Genomic DNA, 21,174 nt, shown 5'->3' on the forward strand with positions numbered 1-21,174 from the left:
AAGCAGAAAACAAAACAAAGTGTTACATAGATTGATAAATTAGGGAAGGCTTCATGGAAGAGGAGGCATTTGAGTGGGACTCTAAAGGAAAGGTCAGAATTCAACAGGATGAGGGGGAAGGGGATATTCTGGTGACAGGAGAGAAAGTGTGAACAGAAAGGGACAAAGGTGATAAGGGCAGGGCATATTAAATGGTAGAGAGCAGTCCATATTGACCAAAAAGTGGAAGTCATAGAAAAGACTAGTGGTATCAGCTTGCTGAAGGATCTGACTGCTGGCCAATGGAGTCTGAACTTGTCGGCAGGCACAGAAGATTTAAAAGCGGAGGAGCAACACGCAGCAGCACAAAGAAGCAAGCTGCAGCCTCAGGACGGCACTGGGGGGAGGGCATAGAATGTTTCTGTACCTGGTAGGTGTCCCAAAGCCGAATGGTACATCGGAGGGGCAGTTCCCTCATAAGCAGATTATTCATCCAGCGAAAGGCGAACTGTAGATATTCAACCTCGTACCTCCTGAAGTGATTGTGTACCTGTTCTAAAACAAGAAAATGCCATTGGTCTCAACAGCATAACCTATGGAATTGGGCCTGTTGAGGAATTTGATAATTATTTAATTTGACAAGCACTTAATATTATGTGCTAGGTACTATTCTGGGCCCTAGGGGGGAAAAATAGTCCCTGATCTCAAGGAACTTACATTCTCTCAGCGGAAACAATATCTACACGTAGAAGTAAATAGAAAATATACATGAAGTGAATACAAAGTACTCTGAGGGGCAGGCAGCACTAGCAGCAGAGGAAGATCTAAAAAGGCCTCATGCAGGGGAGAGAATTTGAACTAAGCTTTGAAGGAAACTCAGGGATTCTAAGAGGTGGAAGTGAGAAGGGCATAGGAGCCAGGCATGAAGAGCAGCCTATGAAAAGATACTGGGGCAGGAGGTGGATTGCTGTGTACGAGAAACATTAAGTAAATCAGTTTGGCTAGAACGAACTCTTCCGTAGAGGGAAAGCCTGGAAAGGTAGGTGGGAGTGAGACCATGGCAAATGGGGAGTCTATTCTTTATCTAAAAGGGAACAGAGAGCCAATGGAACCCTTCTGAGCAGTAACTGATGAGGTCAGATCTGTGCTTTAGGGAATGTCATTCAATGACAATAAGGCTGGATTGAAAAAGGAATAAGCATTTATGTGGTGCCTACTGTGTGCCAGGCACCGTGCTAAGCATGTTACAACTATTATCTCATTTGCTCCTAACAACCCTGTGACGTGGGTGCTGTTATCATCCCCATTTTACAGTTGAGAAAACTGAGTCAAACAGAATTGACAAAAAGAGAGAGGCCTGAGGCATGTGGAAAAATTAGGAATCTATTGCAGTAGTCCACATGTGAGATAATGTGGGGCTAAATGAGGCTGGTGGCTGTGAAGGGAGAACAGGGGATTTGGGAAATTCTGTGGAAGCAGAATTGGCTCAGTGAGTGAGGGAAAATGAAGAGTGGAAAATTAACACGTTTTCATCCCAACAGGAAAAGTAGTTCTTGTTCTCATCACTTTTATGAAGTTGGAGACAGGCAGGAATCTTCCCTCCCCTTCATTCTACACCAATGTTCTCCCTCCCAGCCACTTCACATTAATACTGCCCATGAAATAAATCTATCCTGTTGTTTAGTCAAAGAGTGCAAAAATTAACAGCCTACCTCACATGTTATAATTGCCCTCCTCTCATTAAGGGTATCTCAATTGTAAAAATGGAAGACAAAAGGTTTAGCTGTCTGGTATAACTTGTTAATTCCCCTGGGTAAGGACTCAAGAATTTGTTTCAAACTTCTGATATTACCAAAGAATCAAAGAATTTTAGGGGGCCTCAGAGCTCAGATTTGGTGAGGAATAGGCTCTACAGCATGCCTGAGAGATGGTTAATAGTGCTCTGCCTAAATACTTCTAGCGAAGGGAGCTTATTTCTTCTTGAGACAGTCGATTCCATTAATGGATACATCTATTATAGGAAAGCTTTTCTTTCTGGTGAGTGGAGATTTGCCTCTTTACTTAACTTCTATTCCTTGGGGTTTTTACATGGATAGAGCATTCTAAAGAAATACAGAATGTGTCTGATCCTTCCTTTTCTTCACTGTGGCCTTCACATATTATTTAACAGCTATATTAAAAAATCTTTGTTCTAAAACACCATTCTTCTGTTATCAAACTATCAATGCTAAAAACAGAAGCTGACCATCCCACTTCAGTCAGGTCTCAGACATCCAGTGACAAAGTGGGGCCACACAGTGTCACTTGCCCTAAGGAATCCCCGGAACCAGCAGTTATGCAAAGGACGAGAGGTTTTTGAGTGTGTGCTTGAGAGCCTGTATTAGGCACTCAGAGGTCAGAAAATATACAACAACAATAAGGTCTGTGAAATATTTAACATACGTTATCTCAGTTGATCCTCACAAAAATTCTCCCTGCCCTTTTCCTGATGGTGCTAACGATATAATATGGGAGACATTAAAAAAGGAACCATAAGCAACAGAAATAAAACAAGTGCAGAGAACTGAGCCATCAGAAACTAAACGCATACAGACTACAGCTTTCTTCTTCAGTGTGTAACTGGGGTTGCAGAGAGCAGTAGCATCTGAGTGGCCACTTCCTACCACTTTGAATTACACAAAAGCCATGAATTAGGTTATCACTTGACTCAAAAACTAAAAGAGACTTAATGAAACTAAGGAAGATTTCTAAGTATCAGAGTGATATGATAAACTATGCTTTAGACATTATAATTCTACTCTGCTCAATGTTATGACCAATGGTGACTTCAAGAGGACTGATGGGTAAAATATGCTTCTCACTTCTCAAGAGAGAGGTGGCAGACTACAAATGTATATATTTTTCAGATGTGGCCAATATATTGATTTGTTTTGCTTCATTTCACTTATCTGTTACATGGCAGTGTTCTACTGTGGGAAGGGGAGAAGGGAGCCAGTAGAAAGTCCAGGTGATGAAATAACGAAAAAAGCACCAATAAAAAAGAGTACGCCATCTGTTATGCATTAACTGGCTTAGAGCGAGATAGGTATGAAGTAGGGAGCTCTGCTAGGACAAAGTTACAGCCATCTAGATACATAATTGATATGATGTAGACCAGAGTTATGGCTATGGAAGTGGATAGGAAGAAATATGACTAAGAAATGCTGAAGATTAAGAATTTTGGGTAATTCACAAAATGGCTCTTTCTTTTCTTTTCTTTTTTTGGTCACAAAGGCAGTCCTTCCCTTGATGATATATGTTCTTGGGTTTAACAAACACTGGGTTTTTTTTTTTTTGCTTGCTTCCATTTCTTGCCTACTATTCCACCATTGCAATGAAGGGTGCAATCTGAGAGAATTCAGGTCCAATAAATGACTGATGTAATGACAAAAAGGTATCACTAAATCATCAGATAGATTAAAAAAAAAGAACTTTTAGGAGTGTGTAACAGAAAACAATGAAAAGAGCCTGTCCAGTCACTGACCCTGTAGGCTCAAAGGGACAACAACAGGATAATGGTATCACTGATGATAATGGATAGATTGGGAAAGGGTGACAGCTATAGGGTGGTGTGGTGTTAACGATGATTAGTTTGGACGGAAGTCCAGTGTTCTTTGGACCTACCATCAATCCGGCTGACCAGCTCTTCCAGTGCTTGGACTTTCTTCTGGATCCCTGGCTGGGCAAAGGTGTAGTTATCCTGCAATGACACAATTCGAGATTAAAGGAGGTCTGGGTACTGCTGGGCACAGCACCACTCAAAAATAACCATGGAGATCACAATATATATTGCATTCCCACTCTAAAAGTGGCCATTTAAATAAAATACAAGTCCAGATTTTCATCACCCCAAACCATAATACTAATGATCAATGGGAGCCTTCTTGGGAACAATGTAATCTGGAGCATTATTCACTAACACAGCTTAGGGCAAATAAAGGAAAGGAAAGGACACATCCACATGGAAATATGTAGCAACACAGCTTAGGAAAGGGAAAAAAAAGATGGAGGAAGAGAAGGTTTGGGTTCACTGTAATGATCTGGAGGACTAAAAAGATAATCTATTTTAATATGTACACACCATGCTCATTCTCCTTTCTGTACTTTTTTTCTGATACTAATTCCCCTCACCTGTCTTTCCATCTATTCAAATCCTGCTTCATTCTTCACAGAACCATAGGAACTCAGAAAGTCAGAGCTGAAAAGTATCTTATAGAATGATAGACCATCTAGTCCAATTCCTTAATTTTACAGTGAAAGAAATTCCAGACTTGGCTCACATCACTGCCGACATTCTATCACTGTCACAGCTAAATCAATAGGATTTCAGCAAGAATCATGATATCATTTGATTGTAAAGGACAGGTATATTACACTGAATTTCTGTGGCAGATAAAATTCTAGGCTCAAGCATCATTTTGGTATGGTATCAAACATTTAATACCCTTGCTGTACTCCTATGTGTATCAAGACTCTCAAAAAGACAATCCTATTGAGCACTAATAAAAGCATTATTCTGAGGGGCAGCTAGGTGGCACAATGAGTAAAGCACCGGCCCTGGAGTCAGGAGGACCTGTGTTCAAATCCGGCCTTAGACATTTGACACACTTACTAGCTGTGTGACTTTGGGCAAGTCACTTAATCCCAATTGCCCTGCCTTTCCCCCTCCAAAAAAATACAATAAAAAGCATTATTCTGATCTAGGCATACTAAGAAGCATAGTGCCAGCTTGTCATCATGGATTATTAACTCTTTGCCAACAATTAGCTTGCTTACTCATAGGAGATTTTAGTAATAATTTTCATAAACTGTTTTTATTCCAGCCTTCATTACCTGTTGAATGCTGGCTCAGAATTAAGTCCTACTTTCTACCTGAAGCCTTACTGTGTTGCTCTAGCCCTCATTAATCTCCCTCTCCTCTGGAACTGTTAAAGCACTTACAAGTCTATGAGACACAACTTAATATACATACACACATATCAGGACAGGAAGAGAGGGAGGATGAGTGAGTGTGGTCCTATGATTTCATTGCTATATTCAGCTCTGGCTGCTAAAGCTTCCTCCACCAATACAAATGAACCCTGAAACCTATAGACTTCAAGAGCTGCCCAGAATACTGACAGATGAACTCAGGTTATCCTAACCCAAAGGCTGGCTGTTACCCATTATATTGCTTCTTATCTAAATAGGAGACAGGGACTATACCTGGCATTTCATTGGTACAGTGACCTCTAGGGTGAGTTCTACTCCTTCTTGCAATGCACCTTCTTTGCAACTCAGCCTTAGAATACTGAGGGGTTAAGTGACTTGCACAAGGTCATACAGTCAATAAGTGTTAGAAGTGAGACTTGAACCCAGGTCTTCCTGGCTGCTTCTCTTTATTTAAGTCTCATTTCTAAATCTTTTTCTTTTAAACAACTATCGCTCATCTATACTCATAATGGGAGCAGGAGTTATGATACTATTTTGTAACTAAAAAAATTAGTACCTACGAGTAATGTGAATATGGTTACAAAGAAATTCAATACTGAAGCCAGGACTAGAAGGAATGAACAAATGAATGAATGAATGGAAAAAAAGTATATATTAAGTGCTTACTATGTGCTAAGCATTAGAGATACAGACACAAAAGAAAGACTGACTCCATCTTTAAGGAGACAGCACAGATAGGGGAGTGGTAGCCAGGAAAGAGTACTCTGGTTTGGGACATTGGAGACAGTAAGTGGATTGAAAGGACAATCCAATGACACGCCTTGATAATCTTGACTTGATTTCAGAAAGCAGGAGGGAAGGAAGGAGGGAAAACACCGGTGGTGGCAGGGAGGAAGATGGCTAAAGTAAAGATGAGGACAAGCGGTTCCCAGCCCACCAGTGGAACTGGCTGGTTTAGCTCATCTTGGGCATGTTTCATAGTGGTCCAATTTAGAGCGTGGATCAGCAGCAGCAACAGCAAGGCAAAGAGCAGATTTTTATCACTCTCAATCTCATTTTTGACTCAGTAGGGCGGTGCAAGTCACCTACTTTGTTAGGGACAGCCACATTTACATGAAAGGGTGCTAATGAGCCAGATATTCTGAAGCTGAGTCTCTAGCACTGACCTCAGCAGGTCTTACTTCCTCTTTCATTTCCCCCCTTCCTCCTCAATCTCTCTTCTTCCTTACAGCTTGATGGCAGAGGTCAATTCACTACTGGGTCAGCAATGCTCAACAAGAAGGCTGATCTAGATGTTGGAATGGGGAAGGGACAAAGGCAGGTCTGAGTCTGGGTTATGTGCAAAAGGCTGGTACCTAATGTGAAACAACCAACCTATAAAAGAGAAAAGGAAGTGGATTGGGCCTAAAAGTGAATCTGATGGCCTTAGTGAGACAGGACTGCCTAATGTCAGAGGGCATCATGATAGGAAAAAAGCACGTGGAGATTTCCACACATCAAGTAAACTTTCTCTCTGAAGTTGTTTTATTTTGATGAAAAGAGGAAGAGAGTAATAAGAGCTTTGCTGAAGTGGTGACCCCGAATGAAAAAGAAGAACATCCATGAAGGACCAGATAATAAGTAGCAGAGATGTGTCACCCTGACTTGGACCCAGGGAAAGCTCACCTGTATCCCATCCAGCAGCTTACTCATGCACCAAAAACTGTCTGCTTCGATGCTTCGTAGAATATCTTGAGACAAGTTTGTCACATCAAAGTTCTCCACATCCTCTTCTGTAAAACAAAAGGTGAAGAGAGTCCAGAGGACTTATCTAAAAAATGGAGAGAGAGAGAGATAGAATCTAGTGTCTTCATTGGGGTCCTCAAGCATAGGGGAGAACCACACTAACCCACTAGTTAAAATAAGATGGCTCACACCTTTCCTCCCAAGGACACATATGAATAATATGCCACTACAAGCCCATTCTCATGTTGACCCTCTCTAGCCCAGCACATCTCTCCCTTTCTCTAAGAGAGGCAGTACATTCAATTTTTGCTCTTGCTTATTTAAAGAGTTTAAGTTTTGAAATTTTAAAAAGAAGATACTACAAATTTAATGTTGAGCACATTACACTGTAGTGTCCCGAACACATTCTGGAGAAATGAAAATTCATTTATTTCAAAGGTTTGAAGAGTGGCACAGAACTATCACATGGTGGCAGTAGCTATGAAGCCAAAATCATTCTTCTCAGGGTATTTTGAAGGAATGACCAAATAGTTACAAGACTATCATTACTGTTTCCTAATCTATAGATGGTAACTTCGTTAGAGTAGATGATAGCAGTGTGGCACCGGGTGTCACTAACCTAAATATTTTTAGATCTAAAGTCTACCAGACGTAAATGGACCATACTACAAACAGGCAAAGTGTTTGTTATTTTATCTCCATCTATCTCCCTCCCTCTAACTTAGTAGAAAAATCTTATGGAGCTGTTTGAGGCACACAAAGGTTAAGTGATCTCCCCAGCGTCACACATATAGTAGGCACTTAAACCATGCTTGTTGATTGACACTCAGTAAGTAACAGAAGCAGGGTCTGAACCTTGTCTTCCCCTCTCCAAGCTTAGCACTCAACTCACTATAATATACTGCCTCATATTAGGCCAAACAAATTACCTGTGATAAACCTGTAGCATTAAAGCAAAGTTAATGATTGTGCAGTTATTTCTCTCCATAATCTTAAGGCATTATCTCTCCTTGTCTGTCAGGAAGAAGCAGAGAAAGTGACAAAGCCTTCTTCTTCCTTACCCAGACTGACACCCTTTGGCGTAGACTATGAAAAGCTTATTACAGATAATATAGAAAAGTTTTTCAAAATTTTCAAGTTCTATTCCCTAGGCAGGACTCATTCCTTAGACAATATAAACAGACATTTAACTGTCTGTTGTTCAGTCATTTTTTAGTCTTGTTGGACTCTTTGTGACCCCATTTGGGGTTTTCTTGGCAGAGATGCTGGAGTGGTTTGCCAGTTCCTTCTCCAGTTTATTTTACAGATGAGGTAAGTGAGGCAAACGAGGTTAAGTAACTTGTCCAGGGTCACACAGGTAAGTGTCTGAGGCCAGATTTGAACTTGTGAAGATGAATCTTCCTGATTCTAGGCCCAGCGCTCTATCTACTATACCACCTACCTGCCCATGTCTGTTGTATTTAAATTGTATTTAAATTCAGGCATTTAAACGTCTTTCCAAAAAGGCAGTGGAATAAGTGGTCACGCCTAATCCCAGCTCCCCTAAACTACCTCCGAACGATAACAAATATAACAAATAAAGTAAGATGGAAAAAAAAAGGAAGAGGAAAGAAATGCTTACAAGAAAACTAACAGAAAGAAAGGAAGAAATGAATAAGCAAAAAATAGCTGCCAAAACAACGAATAAATGTTATGTGGTATGAGAAAGCAAGGACAAGTCTGCATCAAGAATAAATAAAATTACAATAACATTGGCCTCTAGAAGAGAGAATGAACTTATTGCAAGAACCTCTAAAGTAATTTAGAATCACAACTGAGAGATGAAAAGGAAGAAGAGGTATGCATAACATAAGAAATAAGATAACTGAAGGAAGAATTTAGCAAGATGAACAAGAGAATTGACAAAAGACAGTGAAAATATAAAAGTGGTTCAAAAACAAAAAAATACAGGGATGGAAGAAGAAACAATAGCACTAGATATCATATATAAGAAATTATACAAGAAAACTTCCTAGAAGTATTAAAAACAGAGAACAAAGGGCAAAAATCGATAGAATCCATAGGTTGCTGACAGAGGAACATAAAATCTGACTCTTTGAGAAATGCGGTTGACAATTTCCAGTGCTTCACAGTCATGTAAGTCTTTTAAGCAGTATATATATATCAACAAGCACCATTCAAATAACAAAAATCTATGGAATGAGGACAAGAAATCAAAGAGGCTGAAAAGAGATGTACTGTAAAAGAAAACAGCCTGCACTCCAAGATTAATTATCCTGCAAAACTGAGCATACTCTATCATAGGAAAAGATGGATCTTCATGAGGTCAGAGACTTTAATTCTTTCTAGAACTGGGCAGGGCCTCTGACATATACATGGACCAAACAAATGAAATATAAACTAGATAATCTATAACTGAATGCAATAAGAAGTAAAGGATGATTTACATGTTATAAGGAAATTGTAGCTTTTAAGTCATAACTAATATCAATCAAGACAATCAATTAAATTTTTACTATGTGTAAAATCATTAAAAAAATGGCTAGAATTTTAAAGGCCAGATCACTTGAAAAGAGAACACAAAATACTAGATCATCTAGAGATTTGATGGGAATGAGTAGGGGAAGATGTAAAATAATATTTCTTTAAATTAAACACCCTAAATGAAGGTTAATCAAACAAAGAGATGGAGTGGGGTGGGAGAAGAGTAGGATGATTTCTAAACCCAACTCTTATCTGGGATACGGCCAGGGAAGGGTGGTTTTTAAAAAGAAGATTCTGTCAATAAAAGCATAGTCCTGAGTATGAACAGGGGGAAAGAAGAAGAGAGCTGTTTAAGATTAGAATATTGTAAAGTAAGATAAGCTTCAACTGTGTTTGATGAGGAAAGGAGTGATAGATGGATGAATGTACCACGGCTCATACTGAACAGTTAAAATAGGAAGTTATGATGCCTTAGTTTCACAGGAAAATCAAATCAACAACTACGCCCTAGAAATGTCAATGGGTTGAATTCACTAATAAAAAGGAAGCAAACTGCAGAATGGATTAGAAAACAAAACCTTATCATTTGCAGCTTATAAGAAACACATCTAAAGCAGAGATTCAAAGTTTGGAGTCAGTATTTCAATTAAGGTCTTCTAAGCTACAAGTCTAGCACTCGGTATACCGTATCATAATTCCCCAACGATCCTAAAACAAAAACAAAAGATTACATTACAAAAAATAAAAGTAAGATAAATAGAACCGAACATTTTAAAATTAAACAAAAAGTGGGTCTGGGGGAATATCAACACAACTTTGGTTAATTTTGTCCATGAGAACACTAAACCCAATAAAAAAACGAAAAGGGAAGATTCACAACAGAAGAAATTAAGAAATTATTATATTAGAAACTACAACATTAAACACAATAAAATACAATGCCACTTATGGCAAAAACAAAAAACCCCTGAAAATCTAAAGGAAATGGATGAATATCTATAATAATGTAAAATACTAGAAGTTTTTTAAAAAGAACCTAGTTACATTAAAAAGAGAAACTGAGGAAGACATCATTCCCACAAAAACGCCTTTAGGTACAGATGAATTTACAATCGAATTCTATTAAACGCTGGGGACCACTTGTGACTAGTTGCTACAGAAAATACTTAAGACTTGTCCATGCATATTTGTAAAGTCACTGAATTCTATTTGCTCCATTCTATTTTTCAGGGAGTCCACTATTTGGGTAAAGTTTTCTATTTTCATTCCTAAGCTATTTATTATCCTTTCAATTTTTTCCTCTTATCTCTTATTTCATTTTCTTTTAACCTTTTGCTTCCTCTCTTCCAGATACCTTTATAGTTCCTGTGGCCCAACCATTTTCTTCCTCTGAAGAATGGATGGTAGTTGTTGTGAGGTTAGTCTTTTGTTCTGGATTTACCTTTTTGGCATCTCTTAACCTGTAATATGTTTTTTCTATTTTGTATGGTGTTTTATTCTGTTTATTCGTATTTCTAGCCTCATTTTTTGTTTTAGATATCTGAGCTAAGACCAGACTCTGCCCCTTCCAACACTCCTGGATGGGGTGGTCAAGTCTTGTGGCCAAATTCTGGGATTCCTGCTACTGGTTTCCACCTTTCTTGATGCATCTGTACATAAAACACTGTGGAGTTTAGGTCCCCAAACCATGCCCAATCTAAGTGTTGCAGGGTTCAATCAGTTTACCGGAGATTATGCTGGGACTCCTTTCCTGGTGCCCAAAGGCATCTCATTTTCTGTTTTTGCAGGCCTGGGGTGGATGGAGGAGTTTAGAGTTATTTCTCCTTGTGATCATGATCTTTCATGATCATTGTTTTTCGATCTGTTTTAGCATCCACATGGGAGAGAAGGGTTCTACTATAACCCTCCCACCAACTCTTCTAATTTATTTCAGATGGCTCCTCTCTACATGCTCTAATCTGTAGTCAAACTGCCTTAGTGATTATTCCCCAAACTCCAAAATTCGTCTTTGGTCTCTATCTCTGTCCTTTTGTAAAGGCTGTTCCCCAGGCCTGGAATGCATTCTCTCTTCTCTGGAATTAAGAGGGACAGGAAAGGCCTTTTGCAGGTGAGATTTTAGCTGAGAGAGAAGCAAATATACCACCACCCTGCCCCCCCCACCCCGACTCACACAGTAAACCTGTAAGAGCTATGCAAATTTATTAGCTACTGTTATTATTCCTATTTTGCTCCAGTTAAGGGGAACTCCTAGAAACAGCCCACTCTACTCTCAGATAGCTCTACTTGTCTGGAAGTTTTTCCTTCCATCTAGCCCAAAGTTGCCTCTAAAACTTTCATCCAGGGTCAAGCAAAACAAGTCCAATCTCTCTGCTACATGCCCAAGTTTCTCCAAACAATTCTCACAGGGCATGAGCTCAAGAGGTCTTGCCATTCCAGTTCCCTTCTTCTAGACACCTCAGTTTATCAACATCCTTCCTAAAATGTGGTGCCTAGAGTCAAACACACTAACATAGAGGTTGCATCAGCTTTCTTGGCTTCCATATTACATTGCTGTTTCACAACGAATTTATAGTCTGCCAAAAAATGCTGTTGATACAGTCAGATGAAACAATGGACAGAGTTGCTGGGCCTAGGGAGATCTAGGTTCAAATCTGGCCTCAGATACCTACTAGTTGTGTGACCCTAGGCAAGTCACTTAACCTCTGTTTGCTCCAGTTTCCTCCCCTGTAAAATGGGGATAATGACAGCCTCTACTTCATAAAGCTGTTGTGAGGATAAAGTGAGATAATAATCACAAAGTGCTTAGTATGGGGCCTGGCACACAGTAGGCACAGCATAAATGCTTCTTCTCTTCCCTTACTCCACCTGCTAACATACTTGGCTTTTTCTCGGCTCAGAGGCTATCACGTATGCAAAGTTTCTTCCGATCCCTCCAATAGTTACAGCTCTCTCTCTCCTCAAAGTACCTTGTTCTAACTTATCTGTGTCTGTGTTGGGTCCCTTCTCGCAAATGAGGTTCCTGAAGGGCAGAGACCATTTCACTTTTGTGTTAGTACCACCAAGGCACCGTACTTTGTGCATACTAAAGTGTTTAATGTTTGGTAAATTAAGTAATAGCACTACTTGTAAATAAATCGTTTTTTACTCATAAAAAATAGAAACAAATTGTGTGCTCCATGGTTAGGGAATGGTATATGAGTGCAAGAGAGTATCACTGAATCTATAAGAGTAAAATTCTGGACGCTGGTTGTTGGTGGATCTTACACCCCCACAGAAGCTGCTAGCTGGATTGTTGAAACATCAGTCTTCATTGTTCTCGGGGTCATTGTGATGCTGCTTTCTTGGTTCTTTTCCTACCAGTCTATTTCTTCTCAGGTTCCTTTGCTGGTTCACCATCCATGTCATATCACCTGACTAGAGCTGTCAAGGATCTGGTCCCCGGGTATTCTTCTCCTTGCACTCTATACTTTCACTTGTTTACCTCATCAACTCCCACGGATTCAATTATCACCTCTATGGAAATGACTCCCAAATCTATCTATCCAACCCTAGTTTCTCACCTATGCTCCAGAATAGTATCATGAACCGGCTCTTAGGTATTTCTAATTTGGTGTACTATAAGCACCTCCAACTCAATGTAGTCAAAACAGAACTCATTCTCTTCTCCACCTGCAAATTTTTCTTTTTCTGTTGACAGCATGACCATCTTTTCAGGAAACCAAGTTGTCAATCTTGGCATTATCCTCAGTCTCACTCACCCACCTCTATTACCTCTGTCCCCATCTCTACTCACATAGTCACCACCCTAGTTAAACCTAGACCACTGCAATAATAGAATTGGTTTCTCTGCCTCAGGCCTCTCCACATTCCAATCCATCTTCCATACCCAGTTGCCAAAGTGATTTCCCTAAAGGATAAATCAGACCTTGTCACCCTTCCCTCCTATTTGATAAACCCTAGAGTTAAATGTAAAATCTTCCATGTAGCATTTTAAAAAAACAACTTTTTAAAAAATATATTTATTTTTAGTTTTCAACATTCATTTCCACAAGATTTTGAGTTACAAATTTTCTCCCCATCTCTATCCTCCCCACCCCACCCCAAGAGGCATTCTTCTCCTCATTGGCTTTTTGGAGCTCTTTTGCCATTTGGGTTAGTCTATTTTTTAAGGTGTTATTTTCTTCAGTATTTTTTTGGGTCTCCTTTAGTAAGCTGTTGACTCATTTTTCATGATTTTCTTGCATCACTTTCATTTCTCCTCCCAATTTTTCCTCTACTCCTCTTACTTGCTTTTCCAAATCCTTTTTGAGCTCTTCCATGGCCTGACACCAATTCACATTTTTCTAGGAGGTTTTTGATATAGGATCTTTGACTTTGTTGACTTCTTCTGGCTGTATATTTTGATCTTCTCTGTCACCAAAGTAAGATTCTATAGTCTGAGTTTTTTTAAGCTGTCTGCTCATTTCCCCTGTCAATTACTTGACTTTTGAGTTCTTTGTCAGGGTATGACTGCTTTCATAGTGGAGAGTGCTCTGTCCCAAGCTTCAGGAGTTTGGTGCTGCTGTTTTCAGAGCTACTTCTAGGCACCTGTAAATTTTCAGTTCTTCTGAGGTGATATGAGCCAATGAGAAGTGTTTACTCCTCTCCTGGCCTGTGCTCTGGTCTGCGAGCGATCTCAAGCACTCTCTTCTGCTGTGTAACTACCAGGGGGACTACCTCTCCACAGCCACCACAAGCTCTCCTCCTCACCCCAGGATCACCAACCAAGGCTGAGACCCAGATCCAAGCAGGGCAAAGCAAGAGAATTCTGCCTCAGCGCCAGCAAAGAGATTCCTGCACTCCTGCTCTGATTAGCCATTTGATTCCCCCCACTCACTGTCTATGGGCCTGGAGCTCAGTCACCTCTGCCACCCCAGGGCTAAGGCCAGACTGCGCCCTTCTCTCACACAGGTCCAACAGTTTCCCTACCTCGTAAGTTGTCTTTGGCGTTTGTGGGTTGAGAAGTCTGGAAACCGCCACAGCTCAGTGATTCAGGGCCCTGAGGCCTGCTACGCCAAGTCTGCTCTGGCCTGGTCTGTCCTAGCGTGGCCCCAGGTGGGCTGTGCTCCACTTCCAACATGGTGCAATACAGACCCTTCCTAGTGACCATTCAGGCTGTCTTGGGCTGGAGACTTGCTTCACTCTGTCATTTCATGGCTTCTGTAGCTCTAGAATTTGTTTAGAGTCATTTTTGCAGGTGTTTGGAGGGATTTGGGGGAGAGCTCAAGCCCTGTTTTCACCATCTTGGCTCTGTCCCCTAAAAAACTCTCAACAACCTTGATCTTATCTCTGTTTCCAGTCTACTCACATGTTCTTCTCCTCTACACCCTATAAGCCAGCTGCTGTTATTTATCCCTGGCTTCCCTTAAGATTCAGCTTCTGCATGAGATCTTTCCTGGCCCCACTACCATCTAGTGCCTTCCCCTCCTCCAAGGTTATCTTGTATTTGATCTGTCTCACCCATATATTTACGTCGTGTCTCCCTCACCAGCATGTAAGCTTCTTTGAGGGCCGGAACTGTTACCATTTTGTCTTCGTATCCCTAGAATTTAGCACTGTGCCTGGCACAAAGCAAGCACTTAATGAAGGTTTGCTGACTGCTCGCACCTCCACAGTAAAATGGAAGCTGGGAAGTAGACCCTGCTCCTGAGAACAGAGCCTTGCATATACAAGAAAGAGCTCAACAAACGTTTGTTGAACTGACTCCGATACCCAAATATACATTCAATGGCAACATGATCTCCCAGGAATCATATGCCAAAGTTATGCCTTTCAGCTCCCTGGCCTTAAGTGTGAAGAACAGGAAGAACATGACATGTATAAAAATCTGTGTTTGTCAAGTTCTGATGTTTTCTCAGAGCCCAAGTCATCTGACTAACAGAAAAGTGTCAGTGAGAAACCACACTTGGTGGGCAGAAGCTCTAATCCCCAGGACCAATCAAGGTCCCTAAATCTGGTTCATGGTATCCCTGTTTTTTTTTGCACACCTGTTCTATGGTTGTGCTGTACTCATGCTGCTCAGTCTAGAACTCAGGCCCTTGCTCTCACAAGCAAATGCTGACTTGCCAGCATGCCATACTGCAAGAAGGGAGAGCATCGTTCCATTCTTCTGCCTACAGGCAGGCAGGGAGACTCAGAATTCACACATTCAACTCAGAAGAGCATCAGGAAAACTGGAGATTCTGTGAAGCTGAGGGCTCTGGCAAATGACAACAGGGAAAAAAAAGACCAAAAGCTCTCTGAAGTGGTTCATTCAGCAAAAACAATCTGTTCAGAAGGATCATGAGAAGTCCCACAAGAAGAGTCAGGTTATTTTATACATGCCTGAAGCCAAAAGGGGAAGAAAGTGTGCCAACAACCAACCCCTCAAATGAAGGCTGATGCTATCTGGCTGCTGGTACAGCCCAGGGCGGCCAGGATGGAGTCATGAGCAAATTGGCAGAAACCCACGGCCAGGGAGGCCTTTCATGCCTGCTTTATGAAGTCAAAGTTTTCCTCAAACAAGGAAATTATAGCAGCTTGACCCACCCTTGGGTTGATGTGGGTGTGCCATTTCTAGCTAATCAACTTTACTCAGGAAAATGAATTTTAGACCTAAAATCTATACAGTTCCCAACAGGTTCCTCTAGATGTAAGTCAGACTACAATATAACCTCTACTCAATAAATGCTAGTAGATCCTTGTTCCTTCCAGGATCAAATATAAAATCCTCTGTGTTTTAAAGTCCTCTACAAGCTTTACCTCTTACCTTTCCAGTCTTTATACTTTACTTCCCTCTAGGTACCCTACAATCCAGTTACACTAGCCTGTCTGCTGCTGTTCACACATGGTACTCCAATTCCCAAATTGATGCATGGGCACTGGCCGTATCCCATCTGCCTGAAAGGTTTGTTCTCCTCACCACTGACTCTTGGCTTCTCCGGCTTCCTTCAAGACTCAAATACCACTTTCTTCAAGAGGTCTGTCCAGGTCCCCACCCTACCTCCATCTCTTGGAAATCACTCCCTATTTATACTGGATTTATCTTGGATATATATAGTTATTTGTATGGCATCCCTTCCCTTAGATTGTGCACTCCATGAGGAACTGCCTTTGCCCTTCTTTATATCCCCCAGTGCCTATTAGCACAGTGTCTGGCAAATAGAATGATTATTGGCCAATTTATTTTTAACTCTCTTACACATTTGCATATTATTGTTATAATTATTTGTACACATCATATCCCTCTCCTAGACTAATTTCCGTGAGGGCAGGGACTGTAATTTATTTAAACTTTGTATCTCACCCACACGATATATATGTATAAGCAGGTGTTCATATACATACACATATCCTAGGCTTGAAATGTACGAGATGTCAGTTTCTGCAGTTCTCCAAATTATAAATTCTTCCTTGGTTATATAAAGGAACTCTGTATACTACCTGACTGAGACAAAAAGTAGGCTGACTCTATTTCCTTGCTATCTACCTTCTATGATGGTGGGATGCTAAACAGTAGGTGCTATGCCCCCCAAGCTTTCCCCAGGCTCTACTACCAACAAGGTGTCAGTTTTAAGTAGCTGAGCTCAGCACCCCAGCTGAGTTCATTGATCAGCTGAAATAGCAGTAGTATTTTCTGGCAGAGACCCAAATATGTCTCCCAGCCTATATTTTGACTGTGCAGATGCACACAGGTGACAGCTTGGAGAAAGGGTTGAAGTCTAAAATGCTAGGCTGGGAGGTAAAGAATTCAGTATCAATCCATTTGCTCAATCTCTCTAAACCCATCAATAAATCAATAAACACTTATTAAGTGCTTACTATGTGCCATGCACTGTGCTAAGCGCTAGAGATACAAAAAGGGGCAAAAGACAGTTTCTGCCCTTAAGAAGTAATGGAGGAGACAACATGCAAACAAATATATACAAAGCAAACTATATACAAGATAAATAGGAAATAATTAAGAGAGGGAAGGCACTGAAATGAAGAGGAGTTGGGGAAGGCTTGTGACTTGAAGCCAGAGAGGGCAGAGCAGAGGAGGGAGAGCATTTCAGGCATGGGGGGTATCCAGAGAGAATGCCAAGAAGGCCAATGTCACTGGATCAAAGAATACATGTCCAAGAGCAAGGTGTAAGAAGAGTGGAAAGGTAGGAAGGGGCTAGGTTATTGAGGGCTTTGAATGCCCAAGAGAGCATTTTGGATTTGCTTCTAGAGGCAGTAAGGAGCCAATGGAGTTTACTGAGTAGGGGGTGACAGAATTGGCCCCATGCTTTAGGAAAATCACTTTAGTGGCTCAATAGAGGATGGGATGGAGTGGGGACAGACTTGAGGCAGTAGACCCACGGGCAGGCTACTGCACTAGTCCAGGTGTGAGGTGATGAGGGCCTGCACCAGAGCAGCGGCAGACTCAGAGGAGAGAAGGGGGTACGTGAGAGAGGTTGCAAAGGTGAAATCTACAGGCCTTAGCAACAGCTTGGATATGAGCTGGGGGTAGGCGAGGGGTGAGAGATAGTGAGAAGCCAAGGATGACTCCTAGGTTGTGAGCCTAAGGGTCTGGGAGGAAAGCATTGCCCTCTACAGCAACAGGGAAGGTAGAAGAGGGAGAGTTTAGGGAAAAAGAAGATGAGTTCTGTTTTGGACATACTGCATTTAAGCTGTCTACTCAACATCCAGTTTGAGATTTCTGAAAGGCAGTTAGAGAAGTGAGATTGGAGGTCAGCAGAGATGGGGCAGGATAGATTGATTTGAGGATCACTGGCATAAAGATGATAATTAAATCCATGGGAGTTGTTGAGATTACCAAGTGAAATAGTAAAGAGGGAGAAGAGAAGAGAGCCCAGGGCAGAATCCTGTAGAGTTGAACTGGTTCACCAAGGGGTCAAGATGGGGAAAATAGTAAAGTGTGGCCAGTGCAGGAGAGATGGCCTGGCAAGAGAAATGAGGGGTCAGGGGACTGCAGGTCACGGTGTAGATGAAGAACAGGGTTATGTAAAGGCAGGGAGAGGTGAAAAGTCAATGCATTACGGTTGGATGAGGGGATTTCAGAATTCTTAAACACAGAGGTAGTACATTTGTGGCCAATGTCAAGATTGAAGGCATGGTCATTTTTGTGTATGGCTGAAGTGGAGTGGAGGGACATGGGAATGAGTGGGTTGAGAAGCTGAATGGTTAGCATATTGGAAGGAAAGTCAATATGTATGTTGAAGTTCCTAAGTGCAGGAACTGGCAAGGAGAGAAAAATAATAAGCCAGGTAGCAAACTTATTGGATAGAAAATGACCTGGGGGTTTGTAGACAACAGCTACCAGGATTTTGATAGGGTAGTAGATATGAATAGCATGAATGTCAAAGAAGAATTATTGAGTGATGGAGGAAGGAGGAGAACCTGGAAGTGGCAATGGGGAGCCAAGAGTATTCCACCTCCCTTACTTCAACCAGTGAGCCAATACTGGAAAGTATGGCCAGGGAGGCGGAGTTATCAGGGAAAGCCAGGTTTCAGGAAGAGCTAGCAGATGGAAGGAGTGAGAAAGGAAAAGGCTTCAGATAAAGGGAAGCTTGTTGCCTGCGGAGGGCACAGTGGAGGGATTACGTGTTGTTAGAATGAAACCCTGGGGTTGAAGGGCTGAGGGGTAGGGGAATGAGGAATTGAGTAGGGGGGAGCTGATGACATACAGGGGTGTGAAGGGCATGGCCAGGAGGGAGAGCGATCATCACTGAGTGAATGGTACCACTCCTCTCTCGACGAAGAACGAGAGCAGCAATAAACCAATAACATGCAGAGGGTCCGTTCATTCTCTTGATACATGCCAGTGACATAAACACCGTCATTCACATGTGCTCATTTGGTGTTCTATCTACATAGTATACTAATTATCAGTGTAATATGTTAACATATAGTTGTTTGAAGGAATAAAACAAGCTTGGTGCTTCTTTCCAAAATTACTTGTCATTAAGGATGTAACTTAATGAGGATACTATAGTTTATTCCTCTATTTATCATTAACCAAGGGTTTTTACATTCTTCCAATTAATCCTCACAACTGCCAAATGTACTCAGGAAGGCGAAACAGTTATTATTCTCATTTTATAGACAGTAAACAGCTCAAAGGAATTAAGTGATTTGCCTAAAGTTACACAACTAATGCATGATAAAGCTGTTGCTAGAGTGCAGTTCTTTTCCCTCAGGTCAATGTTTTCTCAGCTAGATGACGCATTATCACAGATCTCTACTTGTAAGTGAGTTGGTTAGGGGAGAATGATTTGCTCTGGGTTTGACTGCCAATTTGGAACATATAAGACTTCTTAAGAGCAGCTGAAAAGTCACGAATAACACTAGGGCTTCCTTTTATTTTCAACAAATATAATCCATGTCTAAAAACAAACTGGTTATTACAAACTATTTACAAAGCCAAGGAGAAGTTCCTTCTCAAAAAGAATGAGAACTATCATAATACCTCTTATTTATGTCCTATGTATGGACCTATTGCCTTATTCATGTGGATACTCACACCATGATACAAATCACAATCCATCCTCGTCAACTCTAATATACATCCTCCTATAAATCCTTCAGAGGGGGTCCTCACCATCTACTGGGGAATTTTCCCTAGAGTTTCTTTCAGGAGGATGCAGCAACAGGCAGAACTAAGCAGACTGCCAGGGTGGGATGGGTAGAATCAAAGAACTTTGACTAGAAAGGAGGTGACCTAATCACCTAAGGAGAGGGAGACAAATTGTGCTTTTGTGCTGCTTTAGGACCCATGTAATGTCAAGAGACCTAGGGTATCCCACTCACAGCAAGGTTTTTGAGGGATTTAAAGGCAGCCTGATACAGGAGAAAAAACCTTGGACTGGGAGTAAGCAGACCAAGGTGCCAGTCTCAGCACTGACACTTTACTAATAATATAATCACAGGAAAATCATTTAATCTTTCAGCTTCAATTTCCTCCTCTGTAAAATGTAAATAATAATACTTTCATTACCTCTTTAACAACCTGTACTGAACATTCAAATGAAATAATGTGTAAAGTATTTTGTAAATGTAAAACGCTACCTACGTAAATGTGAGCTATTGAACTGAAAAAAAGAATAAAAAAATCAGTGAGAAAATTTTAATTCACTTCAACAAATGCAACAAAACTAAGGTAGTACCAGTCTTAACATTCATTTGGTCATATAATATAGACCAATAATGACTCAGAAGCCATGCTAGTCTTTCTAGCAAAACATCTCATAGTAGAAGTCAAAATCAAAAAGTTTGAACACCAACTATTTTTTTGTTCTTACAGTAAGTCTGATAATAACTTATATAAGCTGATCCTGAGCAGAGCATAGCACTGGGTGCTTGGGGAGATACAAAGTTTGGATAAGATACTCTTTGCCCTTAAAAACCTTGTAATTGAGGAGGGGAAATTGACTTGGAAGACAGGAAACTAAGGCTCAAATTTGGCCTCTGATTCTAGTTATACAACCCTGGGCAAATCATCTCCCCTGGCTCAGGCTGTTTTCTCATCTGTAAAATGACGACAAAAAAACTTATACTAAGTGTCATGGTGAGGAAAGCACTTAATAACCTTGAAACACTATGTGACTTATAATAGCAAATAGTAAATATGTGCATTAGAGAGGTATGAAACATTAGTCTTGAGGGGAAAGGTCATTACAGACCAACCAGAAATGGATAGGTCACTCTAAAAAGGAGTATAAAGGAAAAAATCAATGACCACAGGTGGGCAGAATTGCTTCTATTTCAGTCTTGGAGAATTTAAAGGTTTGGCTGACTGCAGTGCAGTACGACATTGTGTTTTGGAGCCCTCTAGTGGCCAGTCCTGGTAAGGACAAGCAGTTTCTCTGAACTATAATCTACAACAGGGCTGTCCAACCTTAGGTTTTTATTGAAACAATAGACACTAAATTTTGATTTGCCATTTTAGTGAGAGCTCTGAGGTAGCTCGGCTTTGTTTATTAAAGCATTTATGCAAATTTCTATGCTTGTAGG

The 21,174-nt window shown here is 40.9% G+C and overlaps 1 protein-coding gene across 1 annotated transcript in view; it reads right to left on the reverse strand.

Annotated features, from left to right (window-relative positions):
• The window catches only part of TBC1D22B (TBC1 domain family member 22B), a 117,433-nt gene that overhangs the window by 13,165 nt on the left and 83,094 nt on the right, over positions 1-21,174 (reverse strand). The window contains exons 9-11 of the mRNA XM_036769093.1: positions 6,616-6,722; positions 3,643-3,718; positions 407-534 (exon numbers count right to left, since the gene is read on the reverse strand). Of these exons, the coding sequence (XP_036624988.1) occupies positions 407-534; positions 3,643-3,718; positions 6,616-6,722 (311 nt within the window). The remainder of the gene's footprint in view (positions 1-406; positions 535-3,642; positions 3,719-6,615; positions 6,723-21,174) is intronic.

This window comes from Trichosurus vulpecula, chromosome 7 (genome assembly GCF_011100635.1).
Source record: "Trichosurus vulpecula isolate mTriVul1 chromosome 7, mTriVul1.pri, whole genome shotgun sequence".
Taxonomy (NCBI): Eukaryota; Metazoa; Chordata; class Mammalia; order Diprotodontia; family Phalangeridae; genus Trichosurus; species Trichosurus vulpecula.